A 17,895-nucleotide genomic window follows, 5' to 3' on the forward strand; every position below is an offset into this window, starting at 1 on the left:
TGAGGCCATATTTGTACTTCTCATCTATGGGCTAGTGTTATTCCCGAACATCGACAATTTTGTAGATGTGAAAACTATTAGGATTCTCTCTACTCTTAATCTCGTTCCTACTCTGTTGGGTGACACTTATTTCTCTTTGCATATGAGGAATGCAAAGGGTGGTGGTACCATTGTGTGTTGTTTGCCTCTGTTGTACAAGTGGTTTATTTTGCACTTGCCACAGACGCTCGCCTTCAAGGAGAACAAAGGATGTCTATGATGGTCCACGAGGCTTATGTCTCTTACTAATGATGATATCTTTTGGTATAGCCGTGTATATGATGGTGTGCAGATTATTGATTCTTGTGGTGAATTCTCCAATGTGCCTCTTCTTGGTACATGTGGTGGGATTAACTACAACCCTGTTTTGGCACGTCGTTATCATACCCCGATTTTGGCCCTGAAATTTTTTCCCCATCAATCACTCATTTGCATTCTTTCTTCATGACCATTCCATTTGGTCATGATACTATCCAAAAAAACGTTTGTTGTTGGACTTGCTACCACGACCAGTCCATGTTAGTCTTTTGGGTTTTGTTTCTTTATTTTGGTATAAGATGATTAATCTCTTTAGCCATACGAGATTTGAAACCTCTTTCATTTGTCGCAATCAAGTGAGCCCCATGTTTCATCTTTCGTTCCTGTTTCATCGAAGTGATTATTCATCTCGCCTTGTCACATTACCAGTTCTCACTTTTTTTTCAAATAAATTATGTGTCAAGTGCAAAACATTTTTGTTTTAGGTCATCATTCATATGCATTTTTCTCATTCATTCATCATTCAAAGAAATTTTTATTTCTTCATTCACATTGGAAAATTTCCATTCATATTGAAGGAATTCTACATACTCATTCGTATTTCATTTATTTCGTTCATTCAATATGATGTTGGCATATGAGCAAAGTATCTTATCACATGAATAAATGGAAGATTTTCATGTGAGGCAAGAATTGGCTGGATCGTCCGAGACTTCCAATGACATTGATAAGCTCTCAATTTCTAATGTCCAGCGTGGATCCGAAAGGTTTTGGTCATATATAATAGCTGCTTATGCATTTACCTTCTGGACATGCTATATTTTGATGAAGGAGTGTGGAAAAGTTGCCGCAATGAGATTGCAGTTTCTTGCAGCAGAAAAACGTCGTCCTGATCAATTTTCGGTGCTCGTTAGAAACATTCCACCAGATCCTGACGAATCTGTTAGTGAGCTTGTGGAGCACTTCTTTTTGGTCAACCATTCGAATACCTATCTGACTCACCAGGTTGTTTATAATGCAAACCGGTTGGCAAAGTTGGTTAAAAAGAAGAGCAAGATGCATAATTGGCTCGTCTATTATCAAAATAAGCTGGACAGAACTTCAATAAGACCAGAAATGAAGACTGGTTTCCTTGGTTGTTGTGGAACGAAAGTAGATTCTATTGATCATTACACCACTGAAATTGACAAGCTGTCAAAAGAAATAGCTTTAGAGAGGGATAAGGTCACCAATGATCCCAAGTCCACCAACTGCTGGCATTAGCTTCTCTCCATCCAACAATAAGATCATTACTGGTGCTGACCTTATTGTCATGTATCCAATTTGCCGGAACTTAACATCCTTGAACTGGAGCTATGCCTTGTCACGCCCAAAACATCATAACAGTAGTGATAGCAGGCCCTGCAACAATCCTTAACAGAATCACACTCAACTTCTAAATCCTGCGTGCATGATAATTTAAAGAAAATGGATAATGAAACAATCACCATGAGCATATACCTACAAACTGGCTAGAGATGAACCAATCAGGAGTTGATGAAATTGGGGATCAGTGGTTGGATCACTACAATGATCGCCTAGATATGGATATGGACCCCATGGAAGCCACCGGCATTTCTGTATTGTTGAAAAGGTCCAGCGGCAACAAAGGACCTATTGTTCGGGAAAGGATTCTTGCCTCTTCAATGCATGCTTTAAAATCCCGTACTTGGCATCGGACTGATAATAATGATCCTCCCACATTCTCTATAGATGACTTTAAGGCTCTAGGAAATCCCATTCTGTCACCAAGTCCTTTGTGGGTCTCAGTTACGGCGTTCAGGTCCAAGCTGGAACGACTTTTGGAGGCTGCTGCAATTGATGATGGTTCTGCTGCAGGACTTTGGGTCATAATGCAGGTATGCCGCTGCCGAAGTTGTGCAGGATTGCAGATATCATCTTTATTGGAAGAGGGAGTTATCCGATGGCTAAGGGATCGTTTACTGTTTCAAGTACTTTATGATTCTGATGACGAAACCATACAATGGTTGATTAAGGCCGAGGTGTCTAAGTGGAACCAAAAGGGAATCAACATAATCTATCGGCATCGCCTAATCGGGACTGGATACAAAGCTGGAAATCTTAATTCTGCAATGAGTTGTGACTATGTGAAAGGCTATGAACTTGTTGCAATATTTGATGCAGACTTGCAACCAAATCCTGATTTTCTTAGGAAAATCTAGATGGCCATCTTTTCGCGGAGCAAATGAACTTAATGCTACTGCAGAAAATGCTGAGACCTACAACATTAATACGATTCAGCGGGTCCTGAATGATTCCGGTCCACCTAGTTAGCCAAACATACAAATTAATACATACATATATGAATTATTTAAAGAAGATAAGAGGAATGGACCTATATCTAAAAAAATTGGGGCATTGTGTACCAGATATGAAAACATGGGAAGATTTTGAAGGACAGACACTGAAACACAATGCAACCTAGCTTTTCCTCCATAATCGATTATTCCATTCATTTCAATGGAGTTGCCTAATCAGCAAACAGTTGATTATCCTAGTTTCAAGCTTGTGATCGTCGGTGACGATGGCACAGGAAAAACAACTTTCGTAAAGAGGCATCTTACTAGAGAATTTGAGAAGAAATATGAACCAACCATTGGTGTTGAAGTGCATCCATTGGATTTCTTCAGAAACTGTGGTAAGATTCGTTTCTACTGCTGGGATACTGCTGGTCAAGAGAAGTTTGGTGGTCTCAGAGATGGATACTATATTCATGGATAGTGTGTTATTCTAATGTTTGATGTTACTGCATGGCTGACATACAAGAATGTCCCTACTTGGCACCGTGATCTTTGTCGGGTCTGTGAAAACATCCCATTTGTTCTTTGTGGAAACAAAGTTGAATGTGAAGAACAGGCAAGTGAAGGCAAAGCAGGTTACTTTCCACAGGAAGAAAATTTTGCAGTATTGTGAAATATCAGCAACAGGGGCAATTAATGCATCAACAACAGCTTGCCATGCTAGCACAACATCAGTCTCTTCTAATGGTTGTTGTTTCTAAATCTACTGGTATCAATCTCAAGTATCCTACTAGCATACGACAACCAAGTTCCAATGTTTCTATCCAAATCGACCACCACCTGGTTTCCCGGCAACAAAACTCGACACTACAAAAGCACCTAGCTGAGCAACAGAAGAAGTTATTTGGTACATGTGTAGAGGAAGTGTCAGACCGACTTCAAGGTTGCCAATTGAAGCCTGTTGTCGATGGCTCAAATGCAGAAGAATATGGAAAGTTACCTGCAAGCAGTGGACATGACAAACAGGTTGTTACATGGTACATTGATTCTTTAAAATGAAAAGTAATAATGCAGGAAACAATGCGTTTGATGGGAACTATTGACAGAGAAATTGCGTAAGTTCAACAACTCGCAACAAAGAATTGAACTAGTATCCAAATTGTGTGTTTTGAAGGTGAGAAAAACAAGAAAGGGGGGTTTGAATTGTTTTGGAAAAATAAGCGTTTTTGCAAAATAAAATCACACAGGATTTTATACTGGTTCGCTTATAACTCAAAGCTACTCCAGTCCACCAGGCCAAGGTGATTTCGCCTTCAACAAGGACTTAATCCACTAATCTTGAAAGATTATTACAACCAACGTCTAAGAGAAAGATCTCTTAGTCCTCTCAAGTATGCAAACTGCGCAAAGTCACTTGAGGAATTAAAACAATTGAGGTAAAAACAGAATTTGTAATCTAGAGTGCTTCTAGGATAAAGCAAGTATTACAGCAATTTGAGCAGATAGGAATTTTCACGTAATGAGCAAAAGCTCGTGAAAGATTATAGAGAGAGTAAAGTAATTCTGTGCGTTCAGGTGTATCTCTCAATGAGGTTCGCCGTTCTTTATATAGAGGTGAAAAACGACCGTTTGTAGTAATGGTAGATATTTAGTCTTGATGAGAGTTTAATGCCATAACTTCGTTGTTTCTTGCCAGAACAAGTTTGTCTCCCTGAATAACTTCTTTCCAAATATAGTTTCTTTCCATTTGAAGTTGAAGTTGCCGTTGCTCTTTCAGGATCATCACTGATACTAAAGTTGATGGTCAGAGACTTGACCTTTTCACCTGATGCTCCTGCAAACAGCATAATTGCTTCCTCTAGGGTTGGCAGGGAATGTTCTGGTTCAGATGGTTGAGGTGGAGAGTTTGGAGGGCTTAGGTTGAGAGTTGGAGGTTCAACGGAAGTGTTTGGAGGGGTAATGTCAGAGGTATTGAGGTCAGAGGGTTGAACTTCAGATGGAGTGACGGTTGGTTGTTCTGTGGGTGGTGAAGTCACTTCAGGTTCAGGTGGAGGTTGTTGTGGTTGTTGTGAATCACGGTTTAGAGTTTGAAGTTGGGCTAGAGTGGGAGAGGCGGGGTCAGAGGGTTCTGTGTCAGAGGAAATGACAAAGTAGGGAGGTGATTCTGGGGCTGAAGATGAGGAAGTGGTTTGATTCATTTCTTCAGCTTCGGATAGTGGTAAGGAGGTATTGGCAAGGTTGAATTTTGGTAGTGGTTGAGAGGTTCTGGTTGTTGAAGGAGGGGTTTCAGATGTGGTGTAAAGGGGTGTTGGTAGAGGAAAAGACGAAGCAACTTGCTGTATAGAGGGAGCAGGAGAGGCAGACTTACCAGAAGACTCTTGCATAGGTGCTGGAGGTCTTGATTCAGAGGATTCCCCTAGCTTTGCTTTCTTCGCCTTTGATGTCTTCTCAGATGGACCTCTTTTAAACCTTACGAAGTCTGGAGCTGAATCTGGCAGTTCGCTCAATCTGAAATCTGAGATGTCCACTCCTTCATCCTTGAGACGTTGGAGATAGTGGATAATTGCTTCTTTGGGTTCTTCCTTGTAGAACATACAGAGACCATTTGGAATTTTTCTCTGATCTTTTAAGGATTCCCATGAGGTGTCCAGAGTAGGTTTAACATGGATCTTCTCCAGAATCCCCATGCTCTTTAGATTCCTGGAGTTCAGAGGCCTTCCAGTTTCTATTGCTAAGTCTTCCATGAGTCTGTGTTTTACCAGATGGTCCACGAGACCATTTTCTATCAGCACATCTGAGAGGAGTCTTCCCAGAGGAATGTAAGTTCTGGGTTTCATGTTATTCCTGGTTTCCCGTACAGAATCTCTGAGATATTTGAAGAGGAGTGCTGGGAGGCAAAGCTTCAGACCTTTATGAATACAATACATAATACATTTCTGATCTGTATTGATGTAATCTGATGAGTTTGATGTTAGGCGATGATGAATAGTTCCCATAATGATTTTGAGCCACACCCGGAGATTCTGATGTAGTTCCTTGTTCTTTAAGGGGTTGCCTTCTGTGTTAAGTTTGAAGATTGTGGGGTTGATTTCATGAGCAATGTATTTCGCCCTGGGATTTATGTTGTAAATTCTTCTTCCTCCAGCTTTTTCCATGTTCAGCAAGGCAGCGATTGTTTTTTCAGTGATCACAATTTTTACACCCAAAACGTAGGAGACGATGAAATGATCGTCAGCATCAGCAAACCTTCAGAATTCCTTAATAAGATTTGGGTAAACTGGACCGTAGAGACGTTGAAAGTAGTTTCCCCAACCTTGTTGATGAAGTTCTTCAGTGAGGTCTACGCCATTTCTCTTCATGTTGTTAAAATCCACCAGAGATTCACACAGCACGTCCAGTTTCTCGAAGGGAGTTGCAAGATTTATATGAGGCTCACGGTCAAGAATGTGAGGCTCCTTGTATATTGGTGTTGTAGTTACGCCTGTAACGGTTGGAGTAGGATTGCTTGTGCTTTGAGCTGCGTTGCTGGAGTTTATTTGCTGAGAATAGTTGAACACGGATTGTTGTTGAGAATCCATTATTGATGAAGAACTGGGATGAAGATGAACTGTTTGCAGAAATGCCTGAGAGAACTGGGTTTGAACAAGTGAGTGAGAGTGAAGTGTGTGCAAAGTGTGAGAGGAGTGTTTAAATACCCAAAAGAAACGCATGCAAAACGACACGCAAAAGAGTTTAGCACAAAAACCAAGTTAGCACGTTTAGAGGGAGAAATGATTATGGCTCATTAATGATGTCTAATCCCAACAGTTCGCACACTGCTCGAGGAGATCTCAAGAGTCTGTTCCTTGATTACTGCTAGACAGCTGTCTAGAAGTTCCTAAAGTTAGACACAAGTCACTCCACATGTTTGCTTTATCTGATCTTCAGGAATACCAAACGAATGGTTCCTGGAGATTTCTAACTCAGATAGCTTCTTAACTAGGTAGAAGTATCAGAGTCAGAGGCAGAAACTTATTTGTTTATGTCAGAGTCTCATTTTACAGCTTCAGAGGCACATTTTATTCAGGGCAGTTTTGAATGTTCAGATTTTCTAAGATAAAGAGAAATCTATCTTCAGCTAAAGGCTTAGTAAAGATATCTGCCCATTGATGGTCTGTATCAATGAACTTCAATGTTACTATCCCTTTCTGAACATAGTCTCTGATAAAATGATGTTTTATTTCAATGTGCTTAGCTCTGGAGTGTAGAATGGGATTCTTACTTAAACAAATAGCAGCAGTATTATCACAAAAGATAGGAATGTTACTCTCGAAGATTTGCAGATCTTCTAACTGATTCTTCATCCAGAGCATCTGAGTGGTGCACAGTGATGCTGAGATGTATTCTGCTTCTGCCGTGGATAGGGCGATAGTTGATTGCCTTTTTCTTGCCCAGGATATCAGATTGTTTCCCAGGAGCTGACAATTTCCAGATGTGCTTTTTCGTTCCAATCTATCTCCTGCGTAATCTGCATCACAGTAACCAGAAAGTCTATACTCTGATGTTTTCTCATACATCAGGCCTAGGTTAGGAGTTCCTTTCAGATATTTGAAAAATCTCTTAACTGCTCTTAATGAGTTTCTCTAGGATCTGATTGGAATCTGGCACATAGACAGACACTAAAGAGAATATCAGGTCGAGTAGCAGTTAGATAGAGAAGGGAGCCTATCATACCACGATAGAGCTTCTGACAAACCTTTTTACTGACTTCTTCCTTTTCAAGAATGCATGTTGGATGCATGGGAGTCTTTGCAGAGTTGCATTCGGCCATGTCAAATTTCTTCAGAACATCTTTTATGTATTTGCTTTGATGAACGTACGTGACTTCTGAAGTTTGGTTAATTTGAATTCCTAGAAAGAACTTTAGTTCTTGCATTAAGCTCATTTCAAATTCTGCCTGCATTAACTCAGAGAATTCTTGACAAACAGAGGTGTTAGCTGAACCAAAAATAATATCATCAACGTATATCTGGCATATCATGAGATCATTGTTAAGGTTCTTACAGAAGAGTGTGGAGTCAACTTTCCCTCTGATAAAATTGTGTTCCAGAAGAAAGTTACTTAAACGTTCATACCAAGCTCTGGGAGCTTGTTTAAGTCCATATAAAGATTTTTTAAGTTTAAAAACATGTTCTGGAAATTTTGGATTTTCAAAACCTGGAGGTTGGTTGACATACACTTCTTCTGATATATAACCATTAAGGAATGCGCTCTTGACATCCATTTGATATAATTTAATAGAATGGTTTATAGCGAAAGATACAAGAAGACGAATAGATTCTAACCTTACAACTGGAGAAAAGGTTTCATTATAGTCAATACCTTCTTGTTGACTGTAACCTTGAGCTACCAGTCGAGCTTTGTTTCTGACGACTTCTCCTTTCTCGTTCAGCTTGTTTCTGAATACCCATCTGGTTCCGATAACGTGAGTGCCTCTGGGCTTGGGAACAAGATCCCAGACATCATTCTTTGTGAATTGATCTAAATCTTCTTGCATGGCTAGAACCCATTCGTTATCTTGAAGTGCTTCATCACAGGACGTAGGCTCAATCAGAGACACTAGTCCAATAGGAGTCTCTTCAGAAGTTCTGAAGGTAGATCTGGTTCTGATGGGTTCGTCCTTGTTGCCCAGAATCAATTCTTCAGATACGTTAAGGCGACTTTTAGCTTTCTTTGGGATTAATGGAGGATTAATTTCCTCAGAATTCTGAGTGGCAGTTGCTTCTGGAGCTTTGTCAGATCCTACAAGAGTGATTTCTAAATCTGCAAAATTTTCAACTAGCTTTGACTTTTCAGGGTCAAGCTTATCGTCAAATCTGACATGAATTGATTCTTCCACAATTTTGGTTTTTGTATTGTATACTCTGTAGCCTTTAGAGCGTTCTGAGTATCCTAACATAATACCTTTCTGTGCTTTGGAATCAAACTTGTTCAGATGTTCTTTAGTGTTTAAAATAAAGCAAGAACATCCAAATGGATGAAAATATGAAATTTTTGGTTTCCTTCCTTTACACAGTTCATAGGGAGTCTTTTCCAGAATAGGTCTTATGGAGATTCTATTCTGAATGTAACACACTGTATTTACAGCTTCGGCCCAAAAGTGCTTAGCCACGTTAGTTTCGTTGATCATAGTTCTGGCCATCTCTTGGAGTGTCCTATTCTTCCTCTCTACAACTCCATTTTGTTGTGGAGTTCTAGGGCAGGAGAAATCATGGGATATTCCATTAGAGTCAAATAATTCCTCAAGGGATTTATTTTCGAATTCCCCACCATGATCACTTCTGACTCTGACAATTTTAGAGTCAAATTCTTTTTGCACTTTGGAGCAGAAACTAGTGAATACAGAGTGAGACTCACTCCTGTGTTTTAGGAATTTCACCCATGTCCAGCGACTGAAATCATCAACAATGACTAATCTGTACTTCTTTCCATTGACTGATGTTGTTTTCAAAGGACCAAATAGATCAATGTGAAGAAGTTCCAGAGGCTTAGAGGTAGTAACAATAGTTTTCTTTTTGAAAGATGTTTTTGAAAATTTTCCTTTCTGACATGCTTCACATAGAGCATCTGAAGAGAACTTCAGTTTAGGTAGGCCTCTGACTAACTCGAGTTTATTTAGCTGAGATAGTTTCCTCATGCTAATGTGGCCCAAGCGTCTATGCCATACCCATTGCTCTTCGTGAACAGACATCATACATTTCACATTTTGTTCTTTTAAATCAGAAAGATTAATTTTATAAATATTTTTTTCCCTCTTGCTTGTGAATAGGACAGAACCATTGTTTTGATTTATGGCTTTACATGTTTTTTGATTAAAGATCACATCATAACCCTTATCACTTAATTGACTTATGGATAACAAATTATGCATTAATCCTTCTACGTAAAGGACATCAGATATAGAGGGAAGAGTACCATTACCAATAGTTCCAGAGCCTCTGATCCTTCTTTTCTGATCTCCTCCGAAGCCTACGAATCCAGCGTCTTTAAGTTCCAGGCTTTGGAACATAGACTTTCTTCCCGTCATGTGTCGCGAGCATCCAAAGTCCAGGTACCATGACTGGTGTTTGAACTTTGCTGCATAGGATATCTGCAACATAAACAATCTTATCTTTTGGTACCCAGAGTCTCTTGGGTCCTTTCTGATTAGTTTTCCCAGAGTTTCTTACCACTTTGGGTTTTCTAGCGTTTTCAAATTTTTGCTCTTGTGTGTGTGTATAGTGATATGAAAATGGAGATTTAAGTTGGTCACTAGTAGAAGTTTTATCTTCCTTAGGATCATACCCAATTCCTTTTCTATTGTTCTGACTGACTCCATAAATCATGGATGTCATTACACTCCTTCCTATCCCATTTTTCAGAAACTTTTGAAAGGCTTTTTCGTATTTATAAATTATCGTATTTGAAGTTTGTGGAGCTTGAGATAACGCTTCTTCTAGTTTTAAACAATTTTTCTTTGCTGCATCTTTTAGTGATGTTAAAACTTTGTTTTCATCTTTGAGTTCTAGAATTGTCATCTCAAGTTTGCCACATTCTTCAAATTTTTCTTCAAGACAACCTTTTATTGCTTTAAATTTTTGTTTTAGTTTCTGATATGAGTTAAGAGTTTCAGACAAGCATGATTCTAAATCAGATCGAGAGAGTTCAGTGAATACCTCTTCTGATTCAGATTCTTCATCTGAACTGTTCCTGGATGTGGTAGCCATGAACGCCACATTGGCCTGTTCGTCAGCATCAGATTCTGATGAGTCAGATTCACTATCATCCCAGGTAGCCATTAATCCCTTCTTGGTTCTGAGGGGATTTTTCTTGAAGCTTTCTTTTCTGGAGCTGTCTTTCTTTAGCTTAGGGCATTCATTCCTGTAGTGACCTGTTTCTTTATATTCATAACAAGTAACATCTTTGTTAGTTTTACCTTTTGAGGTTGATTCTGATCGATCCCCTCTGGGTCTTGGTCTTCTGAAGTTATTGTTCCTCTTTTTCCAGAGTTGTTTAACTCTTCTGGTCAGGAGGGACAATTCTTCTTCATCATCAGAATCTTCCTGTTCAGAGTCATCCGCATCTTCTGTTTCGGCCTGGAATGCTTTGTTTCTGTCAGATTTGCGTCTTTCAGATCTGGACTTTAATGCTACAGACTTGTTCTTTTTCTGAGGCTCATCTTCCTCTAGTTCTATCTCATGGTTTCTAAGAGAACTGACAAGCTCTTCAAGACTGATGTTGTTCAGATCCTTTGACAGCTTCAGAGTAATGACCATGGGTCTCCATTTCTTTGGCAAGCTTCTGACTATTTTTTTGACGTGGTCTGCAGTTGTGTATCCTTTGTCTAGAACTTTGAGACCTGCAATAAGAGTTTGGAATCTAGAGAACATTACCTCTATGGCTTCGTCATCCTCCATTTTGAAGGCTTCATACTTCTGGATTAGAGCCAGAGCCTTTGTTTCTTTGACCTGGGAGTTTCCTTCATGAGTCATCTTCAGAGAATCAAGTATATCTTTAGCTGTTTCCCTGTTGGTGATCTTTTCATACTCATTATAGGATATGGCATTGAGAAGTATCGTTCTGGCTTTGTGATGATTCTTGAATACGCGTTTCTGATCATCTGTCATCTTACTTCTGGGAACTTCAACTCCAGCATTAGTTACAGGAGGTGTGTATCCATCTGTGACAATGTCCCAGAGATCAGCGTCATAGCCTAGAAAGAAACTTTCAATTCTGTCTTTCCAGTAATCGAATTTCTCTCCATCAAAAACAGGAGGCTTAGCATTGTAACTGTCTCTTTCATTTGTCTGGGCCATAGTTTTTCTCATTCTGGATCTCTCTACACGGTTAAGTGTTTGATTGGAAAATCAATAACAGAGCCGAAGCTCTGATACCAATTGAAGGTGAGAAAAACAAGAAAGGGGGGTTTGAATTGTTTTGGAAAAATAAGCGTTTTTGCAAAATAAAATCACACAGGATTTTATACTGGTTCGCTTATAACTCAAAGCTACTCCAGTCCACCCCGCCAAGGTGATTTCGCCTTCAACAAGGACTTAATCCACTAATCTTGAAAGATTATTACAACCAACGTCTAAGAGAAAGATCTCTTAGTCCTCTCAAGTATACAGACTGCGCAGAGTCACTTGAGGAATTAAAACAATTGAGGTAAAAATAGAATTTGTAATCTAGAGTGCTTCTAGGATAAAGCAAGTATTACAGCAATTTGAGTAGATAGGAATTTTCACGTAATGAGCAAAAGCTCGTGAAAGATTAGAGAGAGAGTAAAGTAATTCTGTGCGTTCAGGTGTATCTCTCAATGAGGTTCGCCGTTCTTTATATAGAGGTGAAAAACGACCGTTTGTAGTAATGGCAGATATTTAGTCTTGATGAGAGTTTAATGCCATAACTTCGTTATTTCTTGCCAGAACAAGTTTGTCTCCCTGAATAACTTCTTTCCAAATATAGTTTCTTTCCATTTGAAGTTAAAGTTGCCGTTGCTCTTTCTGGATAAGGAAATCCATTATCAGAGTCTGCGTTACTCTGAGATCTTGAGATGTGGCTTCAGAGCTTCTGATAGTCCTCAACTTTTAGATTTCCAGTGTTGTCTTCAGATGACGTTGAGACTTCTGGAATTCTGATATACCGTTGCTCAGAGTCAGAACTTCTAGAGCGCGCTTCTTCTTCAGATGCTTCTGATATTCTGATATGCTGTTTTGCTCAGAATCAGAACTTCTAGAGCGTGTTTCTACTTCAGATGCTTCTGATTTACTGGTAATTTGTATCTGATTTGATTTTGTATCTGATTACGCGATCAAATTCCTTTCTTCTTGTTTAGAGTCCTGCACACTTAGAAACTTTTCGTTAGAGTGCCATTTTTGGTTTCATCCTTTGTTATCATCAAAATCCTGGAATCTGTTGTAGAACTATTTTTGTTCTTACATGTTTCTCACCAGAATAGAAGCAAACTCAATTCAAAATCCAGCTCACCAATGTCCCAGCCAACAACTATTACCACTAAAGCATTGGCTATTTCTAGAAATGGGTACCCTTCCAAATCAGCCTTGAACAACGACTTTTTCTCTTCTGTCACATCTACACCGAAACAAGATCCTATTCGACAGAATTATCCTGTTAGCAGTACAAGCCGCCTCGTTGTGGAGAGTTCTGAATACGCCACTGGCCATCACAAAGTTTTCAGGTTTTGATTTGATAAGAGGTTAGGCCATAGAGAGAGATTGAGAGAGATGCAACATCAGCATAAGTTTCTCATACTGTATGCAACTGAAACCGGCAATACGTTAGATGCTGCTAAATGTCAGTATAGCATGGTCCAATTGAAGTTTGAAGATTTCAAGTTCTTATGGGGATTTTCTCTTCTTGGCCTATTTCAGTCACAACATTCTATCCTGTACAAACCAATTATATAGTTGGCTTTTGTTAATGTGAAGCATGGTACCAACTCCCCAAGCGGTGATGTGAAAGCCCCATACTTGAAATTATATGAAATTGTACTACCTATGTTTCAATTTCTTTCAATTGGGAGTTTTTTTGGAGAGGGACTGCTTAACATGGATATTTGGAAAGAACTGCTGCAGATTCTTTCCTATTTCACATACATGGATGATTCTTGGAATAGTCTTGCAATATCAATTTTATCACAGGTTATCCAAAATTGCCCGGAAGAGATTTTTAATAGTGAAAATTTTGCTTTGATAACAATGGAACTTTGTATACACTACCTTTTTAAATTATTTCACAGAACTGACACAATTTCAATAGATCATCCAAACTTTGAAGTAAATGTGATAGATACACTATGTAGCACAATAGTGGCCATAATTAACCGTATTGAGACCAAGGTGTCCCAGCATCCAAAATCAACAGTTCTGGCATTGGTTTTAGTTGGCTATAAGTGTGTCCAGGAGGCTTCAACTGAGGTTTACTTATCAGAAGCCATTAACATGGCCTTCTCCCATCGTCTATGCGGAAATTGTTGCAGTTTGTTGCACCGGTTTCTCTGCTGCGATTGCATCCAAATCATTTGGTGACGGGAAGTTCTGCGGTTACTTATGTTTTCTTACTTCAGCATGGGAATGCAGAGGTTGTCGATGAAGCCGTCACCCTATTGATTGAAGAGCTGGAGCTGTTGAAGAGTGAGATTGGAAATGATACCGCAGATTCAGACCAATTCACTTTTGATATAGATTCTAAAACGTTTTCAAGACTTGAATTGTTTGCGTTGATCAAATTTGATTTGAAAGTTCTATTAGCATGTGTTTCCATGGCTGGGGATAGCAGTTTGATTGGTCACACACAAACAACTAATTTGCATCTTGGGAGGGTGGAAAAGTTGGTGTCCTTTATCACAAAAAAGATGAATCCTTTTGAGTTACCTATTCAGGCCTTCATGGTGTTGCAGTTCGCTGCTGTCAAGACATTGGAGAGGCTAAATTCAGTTGAGTTCTTAATTAAGTGTTCCCTAAAAGAACATAATCATGATAGTGTTGAATTTCAAACTGAAAAGGAGGATGATGACTATCAATTCAGTAATGGGCTTTCTGCCGCGATTACTGAGAATTTGGAAAAATACAGCAAACTCCTTGTAAAGGCCCTTCACATTTCTTTTGCTCTGGCAATCAAAACAGCAGCTCTTGACTAGGGACAAAAGTTGTATGAGAATGTTAATAAGATCTCAAGCACAAAAGGCTTCTCTTATGAAGCGTCCGAAAATGCTGGTGTAGTCATGAGCTTGGTTTTCTCAATTTTAAGTGGTACTTTTGAGAGGGAACCAGAAGTAAGATCAAATGTTGCAATAACCTTGGAGATATTTGTACAAGCAAAGCTTATAATTTGTATTCCTTGGGATTCCTAGACCAGATTGAAATCAAACATCACAACAAAGCCAATGCCGTAACATTTTGCCCCTCGAACGAATCGCACCAGAGTCATGTGAAAGACATACCAAGACCAAAACCGTGTCAAGATGCCACAACAACACCACATAAAATCAGTTCAATTCCAAAAAAGTGAAAGCACATATTTCATTCAAATGAGTTTACAGTGGTGAAACCTTTCTTACCAACAGTAAAGTTTTCAAAATGAAGAGAATTGAGGGAGGGACCACCAAGCTGGGGTGAGGACAAAAAACCTCCAAGCACCCTCCATACAGACACTTCTCACTGCTCTGAGGAAACACAGCAACACAGTAGAGAGGAGATGAGTCATATATAAGAGACACCACTGTTCATAAAGAGGGAGAGCCGAAAAACCCTAATTTTTGGAGATAGCCGCCACTGTTCACCCACAAGGAAGGGAGAATTCTGAAGAAAAAAAACAAGCGCCACTACTGTTCACTAAGAAGGAAGGAAGGTTTCTGCAAAAAAAAACAAAGCGTAGGACGAACGGGAGCTCAGAAGAGACGAACAAGAAGAAAGGAAACATCCGGGGAAAACGTTCAGGCGACACGCTTACCTACATTCGTCGGTCGAGCTCGCCGCAACTGGTTAGCTTCCTTTCCGAGCTTTATTCCTATGTTTAGATTCTGCTTTGCATCCTTCCCAGGAAACCATGGTTGTTTTCTAATTCGGTTTCATCGAAGCCTCCATGTTTGATTTAACAATACCGTCGCCATGTTTGTTTGTGATGTTATCTTGCTGTTGTTTCAATCTCCATGAAATATTCCGTTCTTACTGGATGGTCTGCATGTGTTTGGTTTTTCTTCCATTTATACGTTTCCAATACATTTATCCTTCTTCCATGCCATCTACGACATCCGTGGGTTGGTGGTAGAAATGGCTAGGACATTGGTTGGTAAACCTCAGGTCCAGGGTTCGATCCTTGGATTCTAGCATTTCTGGTTTTTTTAAATGTATTTTCCATTTCCTACTAGTTTTTTATTATTATTACCATTTTTTTTATTATTTTTAAACGTTTTATGATTTTTTTTCCTTTCCTTTTTTTAGACACTTTTGATTTTAATTTTTGCCCTTGATTAATTGTTAAATATCGATTTTAATTTATGGATTCAACAATTTCCATGTTGTTTATCCATGATTATTTTTATCGATACATCGATAGTATTTCGCCGCGTTTTGATTAATCACATATGACATTTCAATTATTGTCAATATGTGCAAACCGGCTTTGAGCACATTATATAGATTTCTTGTTTGCTTTTTTTCCAATTTCCATCTGCCTTGCACGTCATTGCGTTATGCGACTTTGATTCGCATCCTCGCATCCCGATTTTTATCCGTGCACGTCCCGATGTTGTTTCTGTCAATTAAATTTTTTGAGTGTTTTGTATATATAACTTGTTGTGTTATTTATTCACACGGCTTACTCTTGGGCCTTCTTACAATGAGACAGTTCTCTTGCACTTACACTCATACATCGCATTGTTTGTTGTTTGGGCCCGATTTAATTATTCCAGTACTTTGAATCCCCATTTGACAAAATGTACCCCACTCCCTCGATGTGTAATAATTTTATTGCTTTTCATTTCTTTATTTGTTTGACTGTTTAGTTAGCTACTAACACAAGAATAAAATCAACCATTTCCAAAAATATCAAAAAAATAAGACTCGATCCAACGTCGAGTATTTTCTCAATAAACAAATCAACCAATTTCTTCTTCCCATTCTATTCCATTTCTTTCAAAACTTTATCAAACGCTTGATCCAACGTCAAGCCATTTTTCATAATCAAAAACTCAAAAATATTAATTCATATTCAAGACATTTTCAATAAAGATGGAAATGGAACATGGTGTATACCGCGCACTCCTGAGACTAGGATTCGAGACGGATGTCTCGCTCATCCTAGTTCTCGCCATCATCCAAATTTATCCACTTTGTTTTCTCTCAAACACTCATTCAAATCTTTCTCTATCGCTCATCAAATGCTTGATCTAATGTCAAGTCATTTTCACAACAAAACTCAAAATACTTAATTCCTATCTAAACACCTTTCAATAAAGATGGAAATGGAACGTGGTGGATACCACGCACTCCTGAGATTAAGATTTGAGGTGGATGCCTCGCCTATCTTAGCTCTCGCCATCATTTAAAATTGCCCATGCGGTTTCTTCAAACCCTTTCTCAATCAAATTCAAAAACACTTAATTCTTATTAAACACTTTTACAAATAAGATGGAAATGGAACGTGGTGGATACCACACACTCCTGAGACTAGGATTCGAGATGGATATCTCGCTCATCCAAGTTCTCGCTATTACTCAAAACATATCAAACCAATCAATTTCTTTTTCTCGCCGCCGTGCGATTAACCCTTCAAACCCTTTCTCAAACGAAAGGTACTTTGTTTCAAAACAATGCAAGGAAATGTTTTTCCACCTGTTTTGGGTAGTCCAACAATGTTTTCGTTGATTTGACACAAAAGTAGCTTTCGCTAAAATCGACCAATAAACAAACATTTTTCTACCCAGAACTACGTAAGCCTTGACTTCTCTATTGAGATACGTAGGATCAGGATTCGTAAATCTTGTCAGGCCCACTGATAAAAAACTTAGGTTTAGTCCTTCGTTAAAAAAATCCAAAAATATTCTTCTCTCCTCCTTTCTTTCTTTCCCACTTAATAACCTGAAAAGCCTAACATTTCAACTAACACTAACGCGCACAACTGACCTAACGGTTCCCGTTGAGTACAACGGACGTGAGGGGTGCTAATACCTTCCCCTTGCGTAACCGACTCCCGAACCCTGATTTGGTTGCGACGACCAATAATCATTGTCGTTTTGTCTTGGGTTTTATCGATATTTCCCCTTTCCTTTTTAGGAATAAATAAAGTTCGGTGGCGACTCTGTTCAGTCCATCACGCGAGCGTGCGATTGCGCTTCGTTAGGTCGTATCCCCGTCATTTTCATGAGGTACGACAGATGGCGACTCTACTGGGGATTGTTGTTCCCTAAGCGAGTTAAGCCTAGTTAGGACGTTTGTGTGCCTTTGTTTGTTTGATTGTGTGGCTTTTCCTTATTTATTGCTTCTATTATCTTTATTATTATATTAATATTTGTTGTATATTGGTTCCACTATGTTGGGTACTTGGATATTTGATTGCAAACCATGTGGGAAAGGCTCTACACCCGAGTCTAGAGTGACAAAACATAAGATAGGACGATGGTTGAGTAGTACAGACTCCCGAGGTGAATACTTCGTAAGAGTCGGTACGAGAACCTCACTTAGAGTAGATACTTTTTGCAAATATTGTCGCCCGAGGTGTATACCTCGTAAGCTTCGATGTTTCAAAGGGGTCCATGACT

General features: G+C 39.1%; 2 protein-coding genes across 3 annotated transcripts in view; both read left to right on the forward strand.

The window, feature by feature from the left end:
• Window positions 1-1,014: 1,014 nt before the first annotated feature.
• LOC127105100 (protein OSCA1-like) overlaps window positions 1,015-17,895 on the forward strand; it is a 30,140-nt gene continuing 13,259 nt past the window's right edge. Inside the window, exon 1 of one of the 2 annotated variants that reach the window (XM_051042266.1) lies at window positions 1,015-1,302. In XM_051042266.1, coding sequence (XP_050898223.1) covers window positions 1,123-1,302 — 180 coding nt within the window. In that variant the 5' untranslated portion in view covers window positions 1,015-1,122. The remainder of the gene's footprint in view (window positions 1,303-17,895) is intronic. The other variant, XM_051042265.1, reaches the window with a different exon arrangement.
• On the forward strand, window positions 2,742-3,205 carry LOC127105101 (GTP-binding nuclear protein Ran-B1-like). The gene has a single exon (XM_051042267.1). The coding sequence runs from the start codon at window positions 2,818-2,820 to the stop codon at window positions 3,076-3,078; it is 261 nt and encodes an 86-aa protein (XP_050898224.1). The 5' UTR covers window positions 2,742-2,817; the 3' UTR covers window positions 3,079-3,205.

Source organism: Lathyrus oleraceus, chromosome 7, assembly GCF_024323335.1.
Source record: "Lathyrus oleraceus cultivar Zhongwan6 chromosome 7, CAAS_Psat_ZW6_1.0, whole genome shotgun sequence".
Lineage (NCBI taxonomy): Eukaryota > Viridiplantae > Streptophyta > Magnoliopsida > Fabales > Fabaceae > Lathyrus > Lathyrus oleraceus.